This window comes from Pseudorasbora parva, chromosome 3 (assembly GCF_024679245.1).
Source record: "Pseudorasbora parva isolate DD20220531a chromosome 3, ASM2467924v1, whole genome shotgun sequence".
Classification (NCBI taxonomy): Eukaryota; Metazoa; Chordata; class Actinopteri; order Cypriniformes; family Gobionidae; genus Pseudorasbora; species Pseudorasbora parva.
In genome coordinates, this window is record NC_090174.1 from 55,285,189 (window position 1) to 55,299,699 (window position 14,511).

General features: G+C 36.4%; 1 protein-coding gene and 1 long non-coding RNA gene across 3 annotated transcripts in view; one reads left to right on the forward strand and one right to left on the reverse strand.

Moving 5' to 3' along the window:
• LOC137072064 (uncharacterized) overlaps window positions 1–13,913 on the reverse strand; it is a 119,411-nt gene extending 105,498 nt beyond the window's left edge. The window contains exons 1-2 of the long non-coding RNA XR_010904610.1: window positions 13,895–13,913; window positions 8,774–8,838 (exon numbers count right to left, since the gene is read on the reverse strand). This is a non-coding gene — a long non-coding RNA (uncharacterized lncRNA). The remainder of the gene's footprint in view (window positions 1–8,773; window positions 8,839–13,894) is intronic.
• Window positions 885–5,190, forward strand: LOC137072063 (uncharacterized). 2 transcript variants are annotated; one of them, XR_010904609.1, is made up of 4 exons: window positions 885–1,447; window positions 2,813–2,972; window positions 3,755–3,834; window positions 4,532–5,190. XR_010904609.1 is itself a non-coding variant. In XM_067440278.1 (4 exons), exons 1-4 carry the CDS (start codon window positions 2,256–2,258, stop codon window positions 4,820–4,822), a joined length of 624 nt encoding a protein of 207 aa, XP_067296379.1. In that variant the 5' UTR covers window positions 885–2,255; the 3' UTR covers window positions 4,823–5,190. The 2 variants fall into 2 exon arrangements, 1 of the variants encoding a protein (XP_067296379.1); XM_067440278.1 differs by having other exon boundaries at window positions 885–2,348.
• Window positions 13,914–14,511: the final 598 nt, after the last annotated feature.

A 14,511-nucleotide genomic window follows, 5' to 3' on the forward strand; every position in this document is an offset into this window, starting at 1 on the left:
CGTGAGCTGGAACTTCATTAAAATTAAATGAAGCATCACACATTCCTAACATTAGGATCCAAGGAAGCTTATGCAGTGACTGTGTTCTTCCAGAATATCTTGCTATCTTCTTCGGCATGTTTATTGCTGCTGGCTAGAGCCGATCAGCTCCATGAGTCGGTGGGCGGGGCTACTGAATTACACATTCTGCAGCAGTTACACAAGTATGAAGCACAGGACCGTTTGCTGAGCCTGGTGTCTAAAGCATTTCTTTGACTAACATTTTTTTATATATCAAAAGCTCAAGGGAAAGTTGATTTCTCAATTCATCACCCTTTTAAGTCTGAGAAAGTTAAACAATACTTTGTTTAACCAATAAACAAAATTTGTTTATTGCTGTGTGCTATAGGAAAGAGTTTAAAGTTGAATGTCTGTTAATCAATTAATTACATTCTTTGATGTCCCCGGAGTGTGTATGTGAAGTTTTAGCTCCAAAAATTTAGCAGATAATTTTTTATAGCATGTTAAAATCATCACGTTTTTTTTTTTTTTTCTTTAAATGCAAATGAGCTGCTGCTCAAGGGGTGGAGCTTCAAGAACTTCAGTTACCAGTTCTGATGACTTCATGCAGACAGGCAATGAAACGGTTAAGCCTTTTATGTTCAATTCGGAGTTGGACAATAATGGAGAGACTCAAGAAGTCAGAACAAGTAGAATGTGGCTGATGTTTCTAATTGGTTAGTTAATTGATTTATGTAGCTGGTGTGGAGTTAACTATCTTCAAGTCCTTTATTAGCATATTCTGTCTTGATGCTCTCACCCCCTTTGTTGTGGTGAAGTTTATGTAAATTTCAGGGTTAGTGATGACCCTACACTCTTAAAAAAAAGGGTTCCTTGAGGTTCTATATAGAACCCTAGGGTTCTATACTTGGCCAATAGAACCTTTTACAAAAAAAAGGGTTCTATGTAGAACCCTTGGAGAGCAAAGAACCTTTTTTATTAAAACGGTTCTATAATTCATGTTTTATGACTGAAGTGTAAACTGAAGATTACACAATAATTATAGGCCTACACAACACATTCACAAAACTTTTTGAGAATGACTGCTGTAGTCAAAAAGAAGAGTCAACAAATTTTAATATGCATGAATCAATGTATGATTTAAGTTTTTTAATGCAATTTTGTACATTAGCATGAAACTTATATTTTCTACATATAGTTTGGCTTTTTAACGAATAATTTTGTCAAATAAATAATCTAACCAGGTGTTTTATTTATTTTGTACCATGGTTTAATCTAACCTGAAGGGGGCATTAAAAAACAAATAATCGTAAAAATGCAAGTAGTGACGTATATGCGTTGTGTCATCCTTGCTTGAATTCCTATTGGTGGATTGGCGAAGAGGAACCTTGAGACGGTTAATTTTTCAAACTGAGGAGTCCGCCATTTCTGCCCGTTTAAACATCAGGTAAGTTAAGGTTTTACATTTTTAAAACCATATTACTGGAATATGTAGTACCATCAGTTAATATTCTGTTAAAATTAATGTTAAATTGTGATACTAGAAGAAAAATTTATAATATTTACTTAAGTTAAAGGTATTGCTGGTTAGCACTGAGAGGCTTCGTCAGCCGTTTGTTCAGAAAGCCCTGTTAAATTGATTTTTTTAAACGAACTAAGTTATAGTCTCCCTTTATTCCTTGTCAGTGTTAATTATTTTAATGTTAATGTCAATAACAATAGGACAGCTGTGTTTAGAAGGAGACGAGCTAATCGAGACTAAGCGTGATTTTATTATTTCAGTGAAGCGCGCGGTCGCTGTTTATTAACGGTCATTTTACAATAACGTTAACGTTAGGCGCCGATTAAAAAATTAAAGCGAACCGGTTGGAAGACTGAGGGATATGGGAATATTTGTCGCAGTTTCACAAACAAGTTAACGTTACTCATTTTGCGGTGAGTATTTTTCCCAGGCCTATGTTAAAAAGGTGTAACGTTAAGTTAGGGGAGAGCGGGGCACAAATGTGTTTGTGTAAATTCACTTGGGGTTCAGAGTATTTTTTTTCCCCCACATTAATTTCACACATGTCTAGTTCAATTATGTGGTTTTGTTTAATTAATACTACAGTGTATATTTTTTTCTTGATTTACCCCGAACTAGGGCTGGGCGATATGACGAAATATATCGTCTGGACGATAGAAAATGTCTATCGTTCTATATTAGGCTCTATCGCTTATGCCACGATAAGGCGTTTACGGCAGAATTTTACGTCAAGATGCACCTCAAGCCACGGCATGCCCATGCACGCTGCAATAACGTACATAAACAAACATGGAGGAAGACGGTAGTAGACGCGGTTCAGATCAGGGTGATTCTCAGAGTAATTATGCCAGAGTGGTGGCATAAGCGCTCAAAACAAACCAGACACAGACGCTGCAACGGGCTTTTACGCGTGGCACACCATATAGCCATATATTGAAATATTTGAATAGCAGGTGTAGTGATGGCAAAAACTACACATTTTCTTGACCGACCACCGAGCCTCATTAGCCGGTTGAAACCGGTTAACCGATTAGTTTAAAATATGCTGCACTTTTTGAAATAACAGCCGCGAGCCGCGCTCCCTCTCGCTCTTTCTCTCTCTCACACACACACACACACACACGCGCACTGTCCTAGCGCTGCCGCCTCCCTTCCACTCACGTCACTTTTTAAAAAATCCCCCACAGCGCGAAACACGAGCATTAATGAAGCAACCTCCAGTTCATGATTACTAATTTGTTGTGTAATTTGGATATATGCACCTGAAGTAAACAATGTTTTGTATTTAAGATGCTGCATGAAATGACAATGAGGTTTGGAACAGACTTGGCAAAGAACATGGAAACCTCTCTAAATGAAATGGCCCCAAGCATCATCAGGAGTGCAAAAGAAGGAAGTAAAAAAAATCTCTATGCCAATCTCTTTGGACCAGCAGAGGAAATCCCAGAAGGTAACTACACCAGGGTTTTTCCTGCATAACTTTTATGTCCGGCACACCCCCGGGTACCCCTAGAGCAGTGGTTCTCAAACCTGTCCTGGGCACCCCCAACCAGTGCACATTTTGCATGTCTCCCTCATCTAACACACCTGATTTAAATCATCAGCTCATTAGTAGAGACTGCAAGACTTGAGTTGGGTGTGTCTAATGAGGGACACATACAAAATGGGCAGTGGTGAGAGGTACCCAGGACAGGTTTGAGAACCACTGCCCTAGAGGGACTAATGATTTACCAGTCCCTCCAGGATTTTGCGATATTTTTTTGTTTTTTTGTGATGTTAATTTTCTGAAATTTGCAAAAAAAAAATTGTAAAGTTGGATTGTCTGCATTGTCAATGTAAAGGTTGTAGGACCTATAAATTGTTGACCTATAAGTTAGTATTAAATTAATAGTTTACCCAAAAATTTTAATTCTGTCATCATTTGCTTACCTCTTGTCATTTCAAATCTGTATGACTTTCGTCTTCAGAACACAAAATAAGATATTTTGAAGGATGGTAAATGGTCGGTGCCCATTGACCTACATTGGTTTTGTGTCTATACAAATCAAGTGAATGGGTACCAGTGTTTTTCAGTTTCCAAGATTCTTTAAAATATCTTTATATGCTGTAGAAAGAATGCCATTTATGTTTGAAATGATGAGTGAGTGAATGTTGACAGAATTTTCATTTATGGATAAACTATTCCTTTAATTGAATTCTGTGCCTGATACACTAACTTGTATCTGTTTGTAGGTCTTGTTAGGAATGCTGCACTCATTTTATTGCCAGCACTTTTCAAAGAAAACGTCAGCTTCCTCTACTGTGTAGATAGTGTAAGTATAGAGTCTTCTGTAGTTTCATTAACATTTGAGGGACTTGACTTGAATAAAGGAACTGTTCATTCAAATATAAAAATATTACTGTTTACTCACCCTTACACCGAATTTTCAATAAAACTTACCATATAATTTACTCAATCTCTTCCTTAGTCACAAGCTTTGTAATGTCATTGAATAGCACCCTAACTTTTGAAACTCCCAAAAAGTGCATTGATCAAAAAATAAATCTATACTACTCCAGGGGTTAATAATTGTCTTTTAAAGCAAAATGGCATGTTAGTCAGCAGGACTGGACTGGGGCTAAAATTCGTCCCTGGACAAACCCAGTCTATGCGGCCCACGAGTTGCCCTGTGGATGTTTTTTGCAGGAGTAAATAAATAACTAAGCACAATCACACATCAGCTCCACATAAATAGTTTTGAGTCTTGTTGGTTCTTGCATGTCGTGTGCCTTATGTTGTGTCACGATTCAGTCACAAGAACAAATGATCCAGTGGGATTCAAAGTAATCAGAGGCATTACAAAGCTTGGAATGATTATAATTAAATATAACTCGGATTGTGTTGAACTGAAAAAAGCACATCATACAATGTCTAGGTTGCCTTGTTGGTGAGTAAATTATGGGGTGATTCTAAGTCTATTTCTATTAATTGGTGAAAAGCACTCAAAAGGTGTATTGTTTGTTTTACAGGAACCCAAAGGTCCTGCACCAACTGTAGTGCTTAACGGCTCTCCTGATCCCCTCAAGGCTGAAAGTGTCAGCATTATAATGGACAACGTGAACATTATAAGAGAGGCAGACATTGACATGACACAGGCTGTGGAAGGCCTGTTTGCAGCCTATTTTCTTTTCAATGTTCAGTACCCGCTTGCCATTAAGAACACAATGATATTCATTCAGAAATACATGCTTAAACTAAGATCTCGTCATGACACAAGAATGCCAATACCTGTACTAAAAATGTACAGTCAACTTGTATAAATAATACTATTTAATGTGTTATTTTTGTTAGTATTGTGATTAGTTTTCTCAGTTCAGAGACATTTAAAAGAACGGTATATATGTGAATAGGGTATATAAGTAAGGTGGTATAACTAAAAATTGAAAATGCGTGAATGTTTATTAAATTGAAAAAGAGTAAAATGTTCAATTACAATTTAAAAAAAAGTTTATATTAAATGGTTGTATGTAATTAAACATTTTAAGTTTAGCTGTTTAATACAGATACAGAGATGCAATTTTAAATGTTTATGTATGTTTATTTAAAAGTGAAAAATGCTTGGTTTGCAGAATATACAGATTTTAAATGTTTATGTATGTTTATTTAAAAGTAAAAATGCTTTGTCTAATACAGAATACAGATTTTAAATGTTTATGTATGTTTATTTAAAAGTGAAAATGCTTTGTCTAATACAGATTTTAAATGTTTATGTATGTTTATTAAAAAGTGAAAATGCTTTTTTAATAATAAATTTAATGAATTTTAACTTTTTTCATTGTCTGGATTGGTTTATTAAATAATAAAGAACTTAATAATAAAGAACCCTTAAATGGTTCTATAAAGAACCATCTAACTTGGATTCAAAGAACCATTTAGGGTTCTTTTTAATGAACCCTTTAACATGGTTCTATATAGAACCATTTTGGGGTTCCATATATGAAGCAGGTGATAGAACCATTTCTGGTTCTAAATAGAACCATTTCTTTTAAGAGTGTACCAGCCATTTGTTGTAGTCCTTAAAAAACAATTATTTAAAAGTAAATATCTCCCTTTTCTATGAACTTTGCAGATTTAGTTTTATGCTCAACATTACACTAACTAAAGTTAAAAAAAAAACATCTTATCAACCACCCCTTTAAACGAAGATAATAATTTGCATGTTGAAAAAAGCCCTCATGAAGATCATTTAAAGACATTGTCTTGAATGAGCAAATCAGCCAAACATTTGTCAATATATGTCCATATCATTTAACAATATAATCAAACTGTTGGTCTATATAAACAAACTGCTTGAAAGTATTTAACAATTGAACCAATGCATCTTGAGACCCCTGCATTTTGTTCCATTGTGTTGCTCCTCGTCTGCTTCTGAACTCAAGAACGATCTGTAGAAATGTTTTCTTATTTTATATATGTGCATTCAGCATTATCACATCATCTGAGCGTGGCTTAAGACCATTGTGAGCGTAAAAAGGTCACTGCACGCTCTGTGATATTAGCAGCAAGTTCTGTTGAGACAGCATCTTACATGAACACCAGAACAATCTCTTCTCACTCTGTCTTTCTTTTTTGTAATAGGAATGCTTTAGGGTTGCGAATGTCCTACTTTCATTCTCACTTGTTCGTTTTTTTTCTTCCTTGTCTGTTGGTGGTAAAGAGAAGCAGTGGCACGTTTAAATATAGTAATGCACAGATGTTTGATTTTCTCTGGGGCCTGTAGGTGATATAAACAGATTCATGCTGAGCCATGTTTAATGTGACCACTGCAAAAAGATACAGCCGGTGCAAACTGGGCCCTCATGGTTTATCTCGTCATTCTCGTCAGTCACAATCTCTATGTGAACGTCTGTAGCAGCTGAAATTGTTCTGCTCTTGTGTGGATTGTGGGATATTCACAGCAGCAGCTCTTCACTATATTAGTAATAGTGGCATTAAACAGAGAGAATAGTTATTTAAAGCTGTTATAAGAGATGATTTTGACCATGTCTCTGCTATCTGACAGATATCAGATATGCCCTGGGAATCACACCTGTCTGTGTGACAGTCCTGGCATATATGAATCTGACTGCCGCCTGCATGTCAATCAGAAAACTTGGAGCCAACCAATGACGGAAATAGTTGAAAAAATGAAGAAAATCTGTGGAAAAATGTAAACTCTGCTGGATTCTTCTGCCGGGACATCTTCTGTTCAAGTTTACAGAACCGGGAAGATACTTTTCTATATTTTTATGGACTTTTTTTGCATGTATAATATTATATATTATATTATACTCTGAATAAACAATAGCGAACTTTCTAACATTATTTCTCTCATAAAATGCTTTCACCACACACATATATATATATATATATATATATATATATATATATATATATATATATATATATATATATATATATATATATATATATATATAATGATTTACTCTCTCAAATATTTTCTTTAAAAACATTATATTAAATGTTTTGAGTAAATACATTTTTTTTTTTTTATTGACTGTTTTCAGACTTCTTTTAACTGTGAAATACTTTTGTATAAACACTTTTTGTTATACTGGTTGAGATTCTACGCATCCTGATAGCGTTCAATACTAAAAGTGGCCTTTGACGTCACAGCAGAAGTCTGACTGCAATCATAACGGATGTTAGTATATGATTAATGCTGCAATAAACAAACCTTTGTGCTTCTCTTGTTGCTTAAATGAGCCAGTTCTGTGCCAGACTCTTCTTTGGCCACACACAACTGCTTTACATAACAAATGAATCATTTCAAATGAAATAAATGGGAAGTTACAGCAATATATCATTTTTTATGCATATGAGATGTTTTCTTCAAAACTGCAAGTTGTGGTGGTTTGTTTGTTCTGTTGAACGAACCCAAAGCACTGAAGTTAAAAACACAAATGGTCTTTGCTCAGTTTGTGGAGTTGGTGACATTTGTGTGTATTGTTCAACTTTGACACATGCTTTTGCTGTTTTAAATATAGAATACGTATATTTCCTGGACTTAGTTTCCCAATAATTTTAAATACACTTTCTTTTTAGTAATTCCTAAATACTGAATATAGTAAATTAGGCCCCATTTACACCGCATGGTGCAAGTGACCCAATTCCGATTTTTTCCCTCATGTGGCACAGATCAGATATGACGTGAACGTGTAAGTAAAAAAAAAAAAAGCATGAATTCTGATATCCTGAGAACAGATTCAGGACTCACTCATACAGTATGTGGTTATAAATCCGATATGATTCGGATACATGCATTTGCATCTGCCATGCAAGCGATCAAATCGGAAATTCCCAAGCAAATGCGAGTCATACGTCAATTAAAAAGAGACGCAAATGATGTCAACTCGTGGACATGAATTGTGATCAAGAGCTCTCCTCTTTTTTCTCCACCTTACGAGAGCAATGTTTTGCTGACCTCTATTGTGTGAAAATCAAAACGTAGAATAATCATTTTGTCTGCTTCCATTACATCCATTGCATATCGCTCCGTTTTACTTCCTTTCCCAGGTCAGATCACATCTTGGGCTGTTTCGCCAGTGTACAGTGTAAATGCAAATATCAGACACTGGTCGTTTAAAAACAAAACAAAAAAAATAAGTCACCAAATTGGAATTGTGTATCTGTAAACACGGCCTTAGTAATCAGTTTAACTTAGTGGCTTAATTATATACTTTTAAAGTTTACTGAAATCTACCAATGGGACTGATACGTGGGAACTCATTTACATTTACATTTACGGTTCAATTTACTGTTCAAATTATTCAATTATAAAATTTAGGGCAAATGCAGCATTTGCATAATATTCAATGTAGAAAATACTAAAGCTTTCCTACTGTATTTATCACAAATTGTTGTTTTAAAATGGCATTGTACTAATCCAATATTAGTTAGATGTATTTGCACATACATACATTACATATACAGTATACTTCCAGTTACAAAACAAAATTAAGGGGGTGTCTGTTTAACGTAGCTGAAGAGGAGCAAAATAATGCTTCAAGAAAAATAAAGTGAAGATAACAAATGAATGACAAGGAAGAACAAAATATTTACATACAGTAAACAAGAAGCAAGAATTGGTTGTTAGTCACCAGCAGCACAGCAGACAAACAATGCCACTCAAAACTATGCTGCAACTCTATCTAAAATTACAACAACAGCATATCTTGATTCTGTGAAACAGCAAACCCAATGTTACTCACGTATGGAGCAGAATCAATGCAGACTTGGCGTCCGTTTCCAGGTCTTCCTATGGAGCCAGATCAGCCTGAAAAATAATACATATATTTAACAAATGCATCTTACTTAAATACATTTTAAATCTTCTTCTTGAATTAATTTCCATCAACACATTTATGAATGATGTTACATGCATTTACTAATCGGATTTTGTAAATGTGAATTGTGCTATGCATTTATGAATTTGTTTTGTAAATGTATTATTTTTTTAGGCTGATCTGGCTTCACACCTTTCCGCTTTATTCTCTCCTGCTCTGGAAAGTTTTTCTGATATTAACATAAACCCTAAAGCTTCTTTTCCCAGTGATATTCCTCTGACTTTTTCTCTTTTGTAATGTCTCTCAGCCATCTCTCTTTCTACAGTCTTTCTTCAAATCTCCTTTTTATTCACTTTCTCTCCTCCTCCATCATGAGTGGACACGCCCCCTACTTCTGATTGGCTATGTGTTGCGCTGCTTTTAGTCCAATCAGCTTTTAACGGTGTATTGTTTTAACAAATTACTTGCTTACAGCATGTCTAATTTACTTCGTACATCAGCTTCAAATTTTGCTTAAAGGTCACCATGGCATGGATTTTTTAAAAATATTTTATAATTATGTTTCCTGAGGTGTACATATATTATTAGTTTGGTTTTTACATCAAAAAATGTCATAATTTAGAAATAAAAGGATTTTTTTTATATACTGATATTAGCCCTCTGGCTTGAATGCTCTGTTTTAAGGGGCGTGTCTGCTGTGTGTCTTCAGTGAAAACACCCACTGTTGTGATTGGCTGACATCTTTGCATTTGAAATGAGACTATGTGGTGGAGGGGGCGTGGTTTAGTGAGCAGCGAGCAGCTGCAGCACTGCCAGTCCAGAGAGAGACGGAGAGCTGGGGAAAGATTGCTGAGAAACTGTTATTGTACCGAGTTGTTGAGAGCGTGAGTTTATTTTGTTTGTATCTGAGAACTCTGAATAAACACGAGAGAACTTTCTAACGTTATTTCACTCACAAAATGCTTTCACCACAACTAACAACAGACACGACACGAATACAGTAAGAGCTTCTGTTGAGCAGCGTCATTCAAACGGCAGTTTGGGCAAGTGTGCACTGCAGATATACATGTGATGGACTTATCTGAACATTATAAAGAGTGTTCTTTGAATGCTCTCTTTGGTTTCATCATTTAATAACAGATTTGTTTCATGCTGCTAACAGAAATGAGTGAAGTTGATCGTTTTAGTCACTGGCTTGATTCACTGATGCATCAAGACGGCCAGCGGCGGGACTGACAGTATTAAACGATTTAGAAAAAAAGTCTTACCTTACCAGAAATCATGTTGATGGATGCGGTTATTAACGTTACTGTAGTGTGAAACAGCAGGACCGAGTGTTGTGGAGCTGAGCACGGCCGCTGGAGCGATTGTTAAACAAAACACACGGCTCTCGAGTATAGGGACTTTTATTAAGACGGGACGGGACACAGTCGCCGGGCGCCCGCACTTCCGCTTTTTCCAGTCATGAATACTGGAAGGTAAAGCAGCTCTTTTTATCATATTAGATACATTTAAGTGTGTTTAAAATGATGTTATGACATTACTCTGTGTGTTTGCTCAGCGCTGCTGTAACATGTTCACACTGATAAGAGAAAAGCACTTCTGCCAAATAAAACCGAGGGTAACGCAGATATAACGCGATTGACAGGCGACTCCCTCAAACGCTATGCTGACACGTCCCGGGTCCTTAGTTAAAATAGCAATTTTCTCACAATTTACAAATTGTTGGAAACATTTGGGATATTGCAAGTACTTAGCTGAACATATAACACTGGCCTAGTGGTTTTTGGATATTTTACTGCAAAAATACTACATAGTGCACCTTTAATGTCAATTTCTGGTATGAATCAAAATTTTATGTTATTCATATGTCAATGCAAATCTGGCATTTCCAACAAGATACATTTTAATAATGTAAATATATTTCCAGTTCATAGCATAACCTCTTCCTTTCCTGACATTTCATATTTCCGAGGTGTTATATTGTTCATTCCCACCAATGCAGGTGACTGAAAGAATCTGCTCTTTTCTTGTATAATATCTGGCATTTGCCACTATAGTTGTACCGGTGTGATAATGTGAGATCACATATATGTAATACATTTTGTTCAGCATTATATTTCTTCACATCAGGAAGCAATGATCCAGCCTTTGGCCGTCCTGCCTTTGTTATCCTCATTTGCCCTGCTCTAGTGCTTCTTCCTGTTGTTATCTTCATCTCTGTGCCAGAAGTGTTGGCCGCTGTTCCACCTGCAGCACTTCCTGTTTGCCTCTACACCACACAGCCTTACGTCCCGATCCCTCATCTCTGCTCAACCTTTTGGCCCATCACCTGCGGCACTCTTTCATCCTGACGTCCCTTCTGCATTTTGTCTGTCCTTTGTGATCCCACCCCAGTGAGAGGCTGCCTCCAAAAATTGCAGTTGTTTTTCTCTGTAGGACTCCAGTTAAAGGCCACGTTTTCTTTTGTTGTGTTTCTCTGATCTCGTTGGATGTTTCTGTATGACTCAATGATGTGCTTTTTCAGTCTAGTGGAGCTTGTATAGACACTGTTTTGTTCATTGATGTAATGCAGTGGCCCCAAAAAGAGCATTGGACATTTAAAAATGTACACTCACTGTACAAAAAAAAAAAAAAAAAAAAAAAGATATATATATATATATATATATATATATATATATATATATATATATATATATATATATATATATTCACACACACACACTCACCTAAAGGATTATTAGGAACACTTGTTCAGTTTCTCAATTATTTAATCAACAAATCACATGGCAGTTGCTTCAATTCATTTAGGGGTGTGGTCCTGGTCAAGACAATTTCCTGAACTCCAAACTGAATGTCAGAATGGGAAAGAAAGGTGATTTAAGCGTGGCATGGTTGTTGGTGCCAGACGGGCCGGTCTGAGTATTTCACAATCTGCTCAGATCCTGGGATTTTCAAGCACAACCATTTCTAGGATTTACAAAGAATGGTGTGAAAAGGGAAAACATCCCAGTATGCAGCAGTCCTGTGGGCGAAAATGCCTTGTTGATGCTAGAGGTCAGAGGAGAATGGGCCGACTGATTCAAGCTGATAAACGGGATAAACGGTCCTCTTTCAAACTCCCTCTGCACGCGATAGGATAGCGCTACAACCAACCAGCGCAACGATGAAACAGAGCTTGTTGATAGATTAAACGTTCGCCGTATCCGGTCGGCAAAACTCCGAACACATCTTCCCTTTTTAAGAATGACTTCAGTGCCGTTCTTTGTCCTTTTCTCAGAGAAAGGCTCAACTCCAAGTCTCAAGTTCACCAGTTTCTGTGTTTACTAGAAGCACGCAAACGCAACTCGGCTGTCGTCATTATGGCCCCGCCCAACGACTCTATACACGATGTGATTGGCCCGGCAAAAGTTAGGGGAATACAGCTCAGAAGGGTATTGAGAGTTGCTAGACGACACTTGCGGGCAGATTAAATTTGCTGCCGCTAGGGTGCGTCTAGATTTCTAGGCTACAAAATTGGACATTGAAGACATTGAAGACTGGAAAAATGTTGCCTGGCCTGATGTTTTTCAATTTCTGTTGAGAAATTCAGATGGTAGAGTCAGAATTTGGCGTAAACAGAATGAGAACATGGATCCATCATGCCTTGTTATCACTGTGCAGGCTGGTGGTGTAAGGGTGTGGGGGATGTTTTCTTGGCACACTTTAGTTAGGCCCCTTAGTGCCAAGTGCCCTTAGGGTTTAAATGCACGGCCAACCTCAGCTTTGTTTCTGACCATGTCCATCCCATTATGACACCCATGTACCCATCCTCTGATGGCTACTTCCAGCAGGATAATGCACCATGTCACAAAGCTTGAATCATTTCAAATTGGTTTCTTGAACATGACAATGAGTTCACTGTACTAAAATGGCCCCCACAGTCACCAGATCTCAACCCAATAGAGCATCTTTGGGATGTGGTGGAACAGGAGCTTCGTGCCCTGGATGTGCATCCTACAAATCTCCATCAACTGCAAGATGCTATCCTGCCAAAAAGATGCTATCAATATGGGCCAAAATAAAAAAAAATAAAATAAAAAAAAAATGCTTTCAGCACCTTGTTGAATCAATGCCAGATGAAAAATGGTTTGTTTTTTTGTTTTTGCCACAAAACAACGTTTTATTAGACTATGTGCAGTTTCTCCCGCTCTCTCCCACTTAAACACACACACATACAGACACACTCTTACACAGAAATGTGTTATCAGCATTGCTCTGGCCATTTTATCAGTAAAATAGCTTTACTTAAAAAAAAGTACTAAAGGTACTTTTTCTTTTAAAAAATTAAAAGCTATTTAATTTTATGTAATGTTATAGCCATGTGCATTATTTTTCTAATTATTCTACGTCCGTCATGTAATTATTCCCAACTTATCCCCGACATTCAATAATGGCACCAATTTCAACTGTCAAGAAACTAGATTTGACAGAGGCATCAAAAAGGGTCCACCATGGCACCATCACAATGCAATTTTTTTTTTTTTTAATTATAACCATTCCCTTTGCTCACAAAGTGTGTTTACATGCACTTTCTTAACCCAGAAATGCTTAATTTATTAACAATACACACGATCATGAATGCATGTTACTTTATCAAAAAAATTAAGCATAAACCAATCGTCATAGCTAGATTTTTGCCCCTTACTTTGATTTCACCCAGCATGTAACGCATTGAAGGTGAACTCTGTAGTATTTTTGCAGTAAAATATTCAAAACGAGAATTATTCTTTATATATATTATATACAAAATTATGATTTTTTATATATATATATATATATATATATATATATATATATATATATATATATATATATATATATATATATAAATAAAAGTATGATTGCATGTTTTATTTTTATGTTTTATACACCTGTCACTGAATGGAACACATAGGATTGTGGGATACCAAAGATACATCTACGCTGCCTTCGATCAGATTAAGGTCTCGCAGGGAAGTAAGTGAATCTAATATTGGATTTGGACATGCCTTTATGCTTTCCTACCTTGAAATGTGTCCTCCAAAGGCTTTTTCCAGTTTTTGGAAAAAAGTGGAAACCCCAATTAACTTCCTACTGTGACTCCTTCTTTACTCCCTTGAATAGGTGAATTCATGCATTTCGCAGACAGAGCGCCCTCTAATGCCCAGGTGAATAATGACAGTGCTGCACTGGTGACTACTGGTACAACAGTAACAGGAAAACCACCAGTATTTTTTAACAAAATTGCCAGCCCCTGCCAGTCCTTTTTATAATTTTCACAAAGTATTCATGGCCTCCAAAATATTTGGTTGTATGAATATCTCCACATGCAATTTAGTAAAAGAAAATAACAGACCACCAGCTTAAAAAATAAAATAAAATAAAAAACAACCTTATTCTAGCTTAATGCTTTCATTTTATTTTATCACGACTTGAACATGGGCAAGTTTCATTAAAAAAAATATACATTTTGATAGCCTGGTTAAAACCAGAGCATTCTCAGTAGTAACTGAGTTATGGTCTGACAAAGCTTCACAAATCTTTTCCAAAGGGGCGTCACCAACAGACGATGACGTATGCAGAGCGACGGAGAAACATCTGAGACTGCAATTCTCAATTCGTTTGTGATTACGAGGAAGATG

Bases quoted from the DNA above. Each gene is read 5' to 3' on its own strand.
- LOC137072063 (XM_067440278.1), top strand. From the start codon at position 2,256: ATGCACCTCAAGCCACGGCATGCCCATGCACGCTGCAATAACGTACAT. The intron at 2,349-2,812 runs GTGATTCTCAGA...TTTGTATTTAAG, and splicing joins TAGACGCGGTTCAGATCAGG to ATGCTGCATGAAATGACAAT. The intron at 2,973-3,754 runs GTAACTACACCA...ATCTGTTTGTAG, and splicing joins AGCAGAGGAAATCCCAGAAG to GTCTTGTTAGGAATGCTGCA.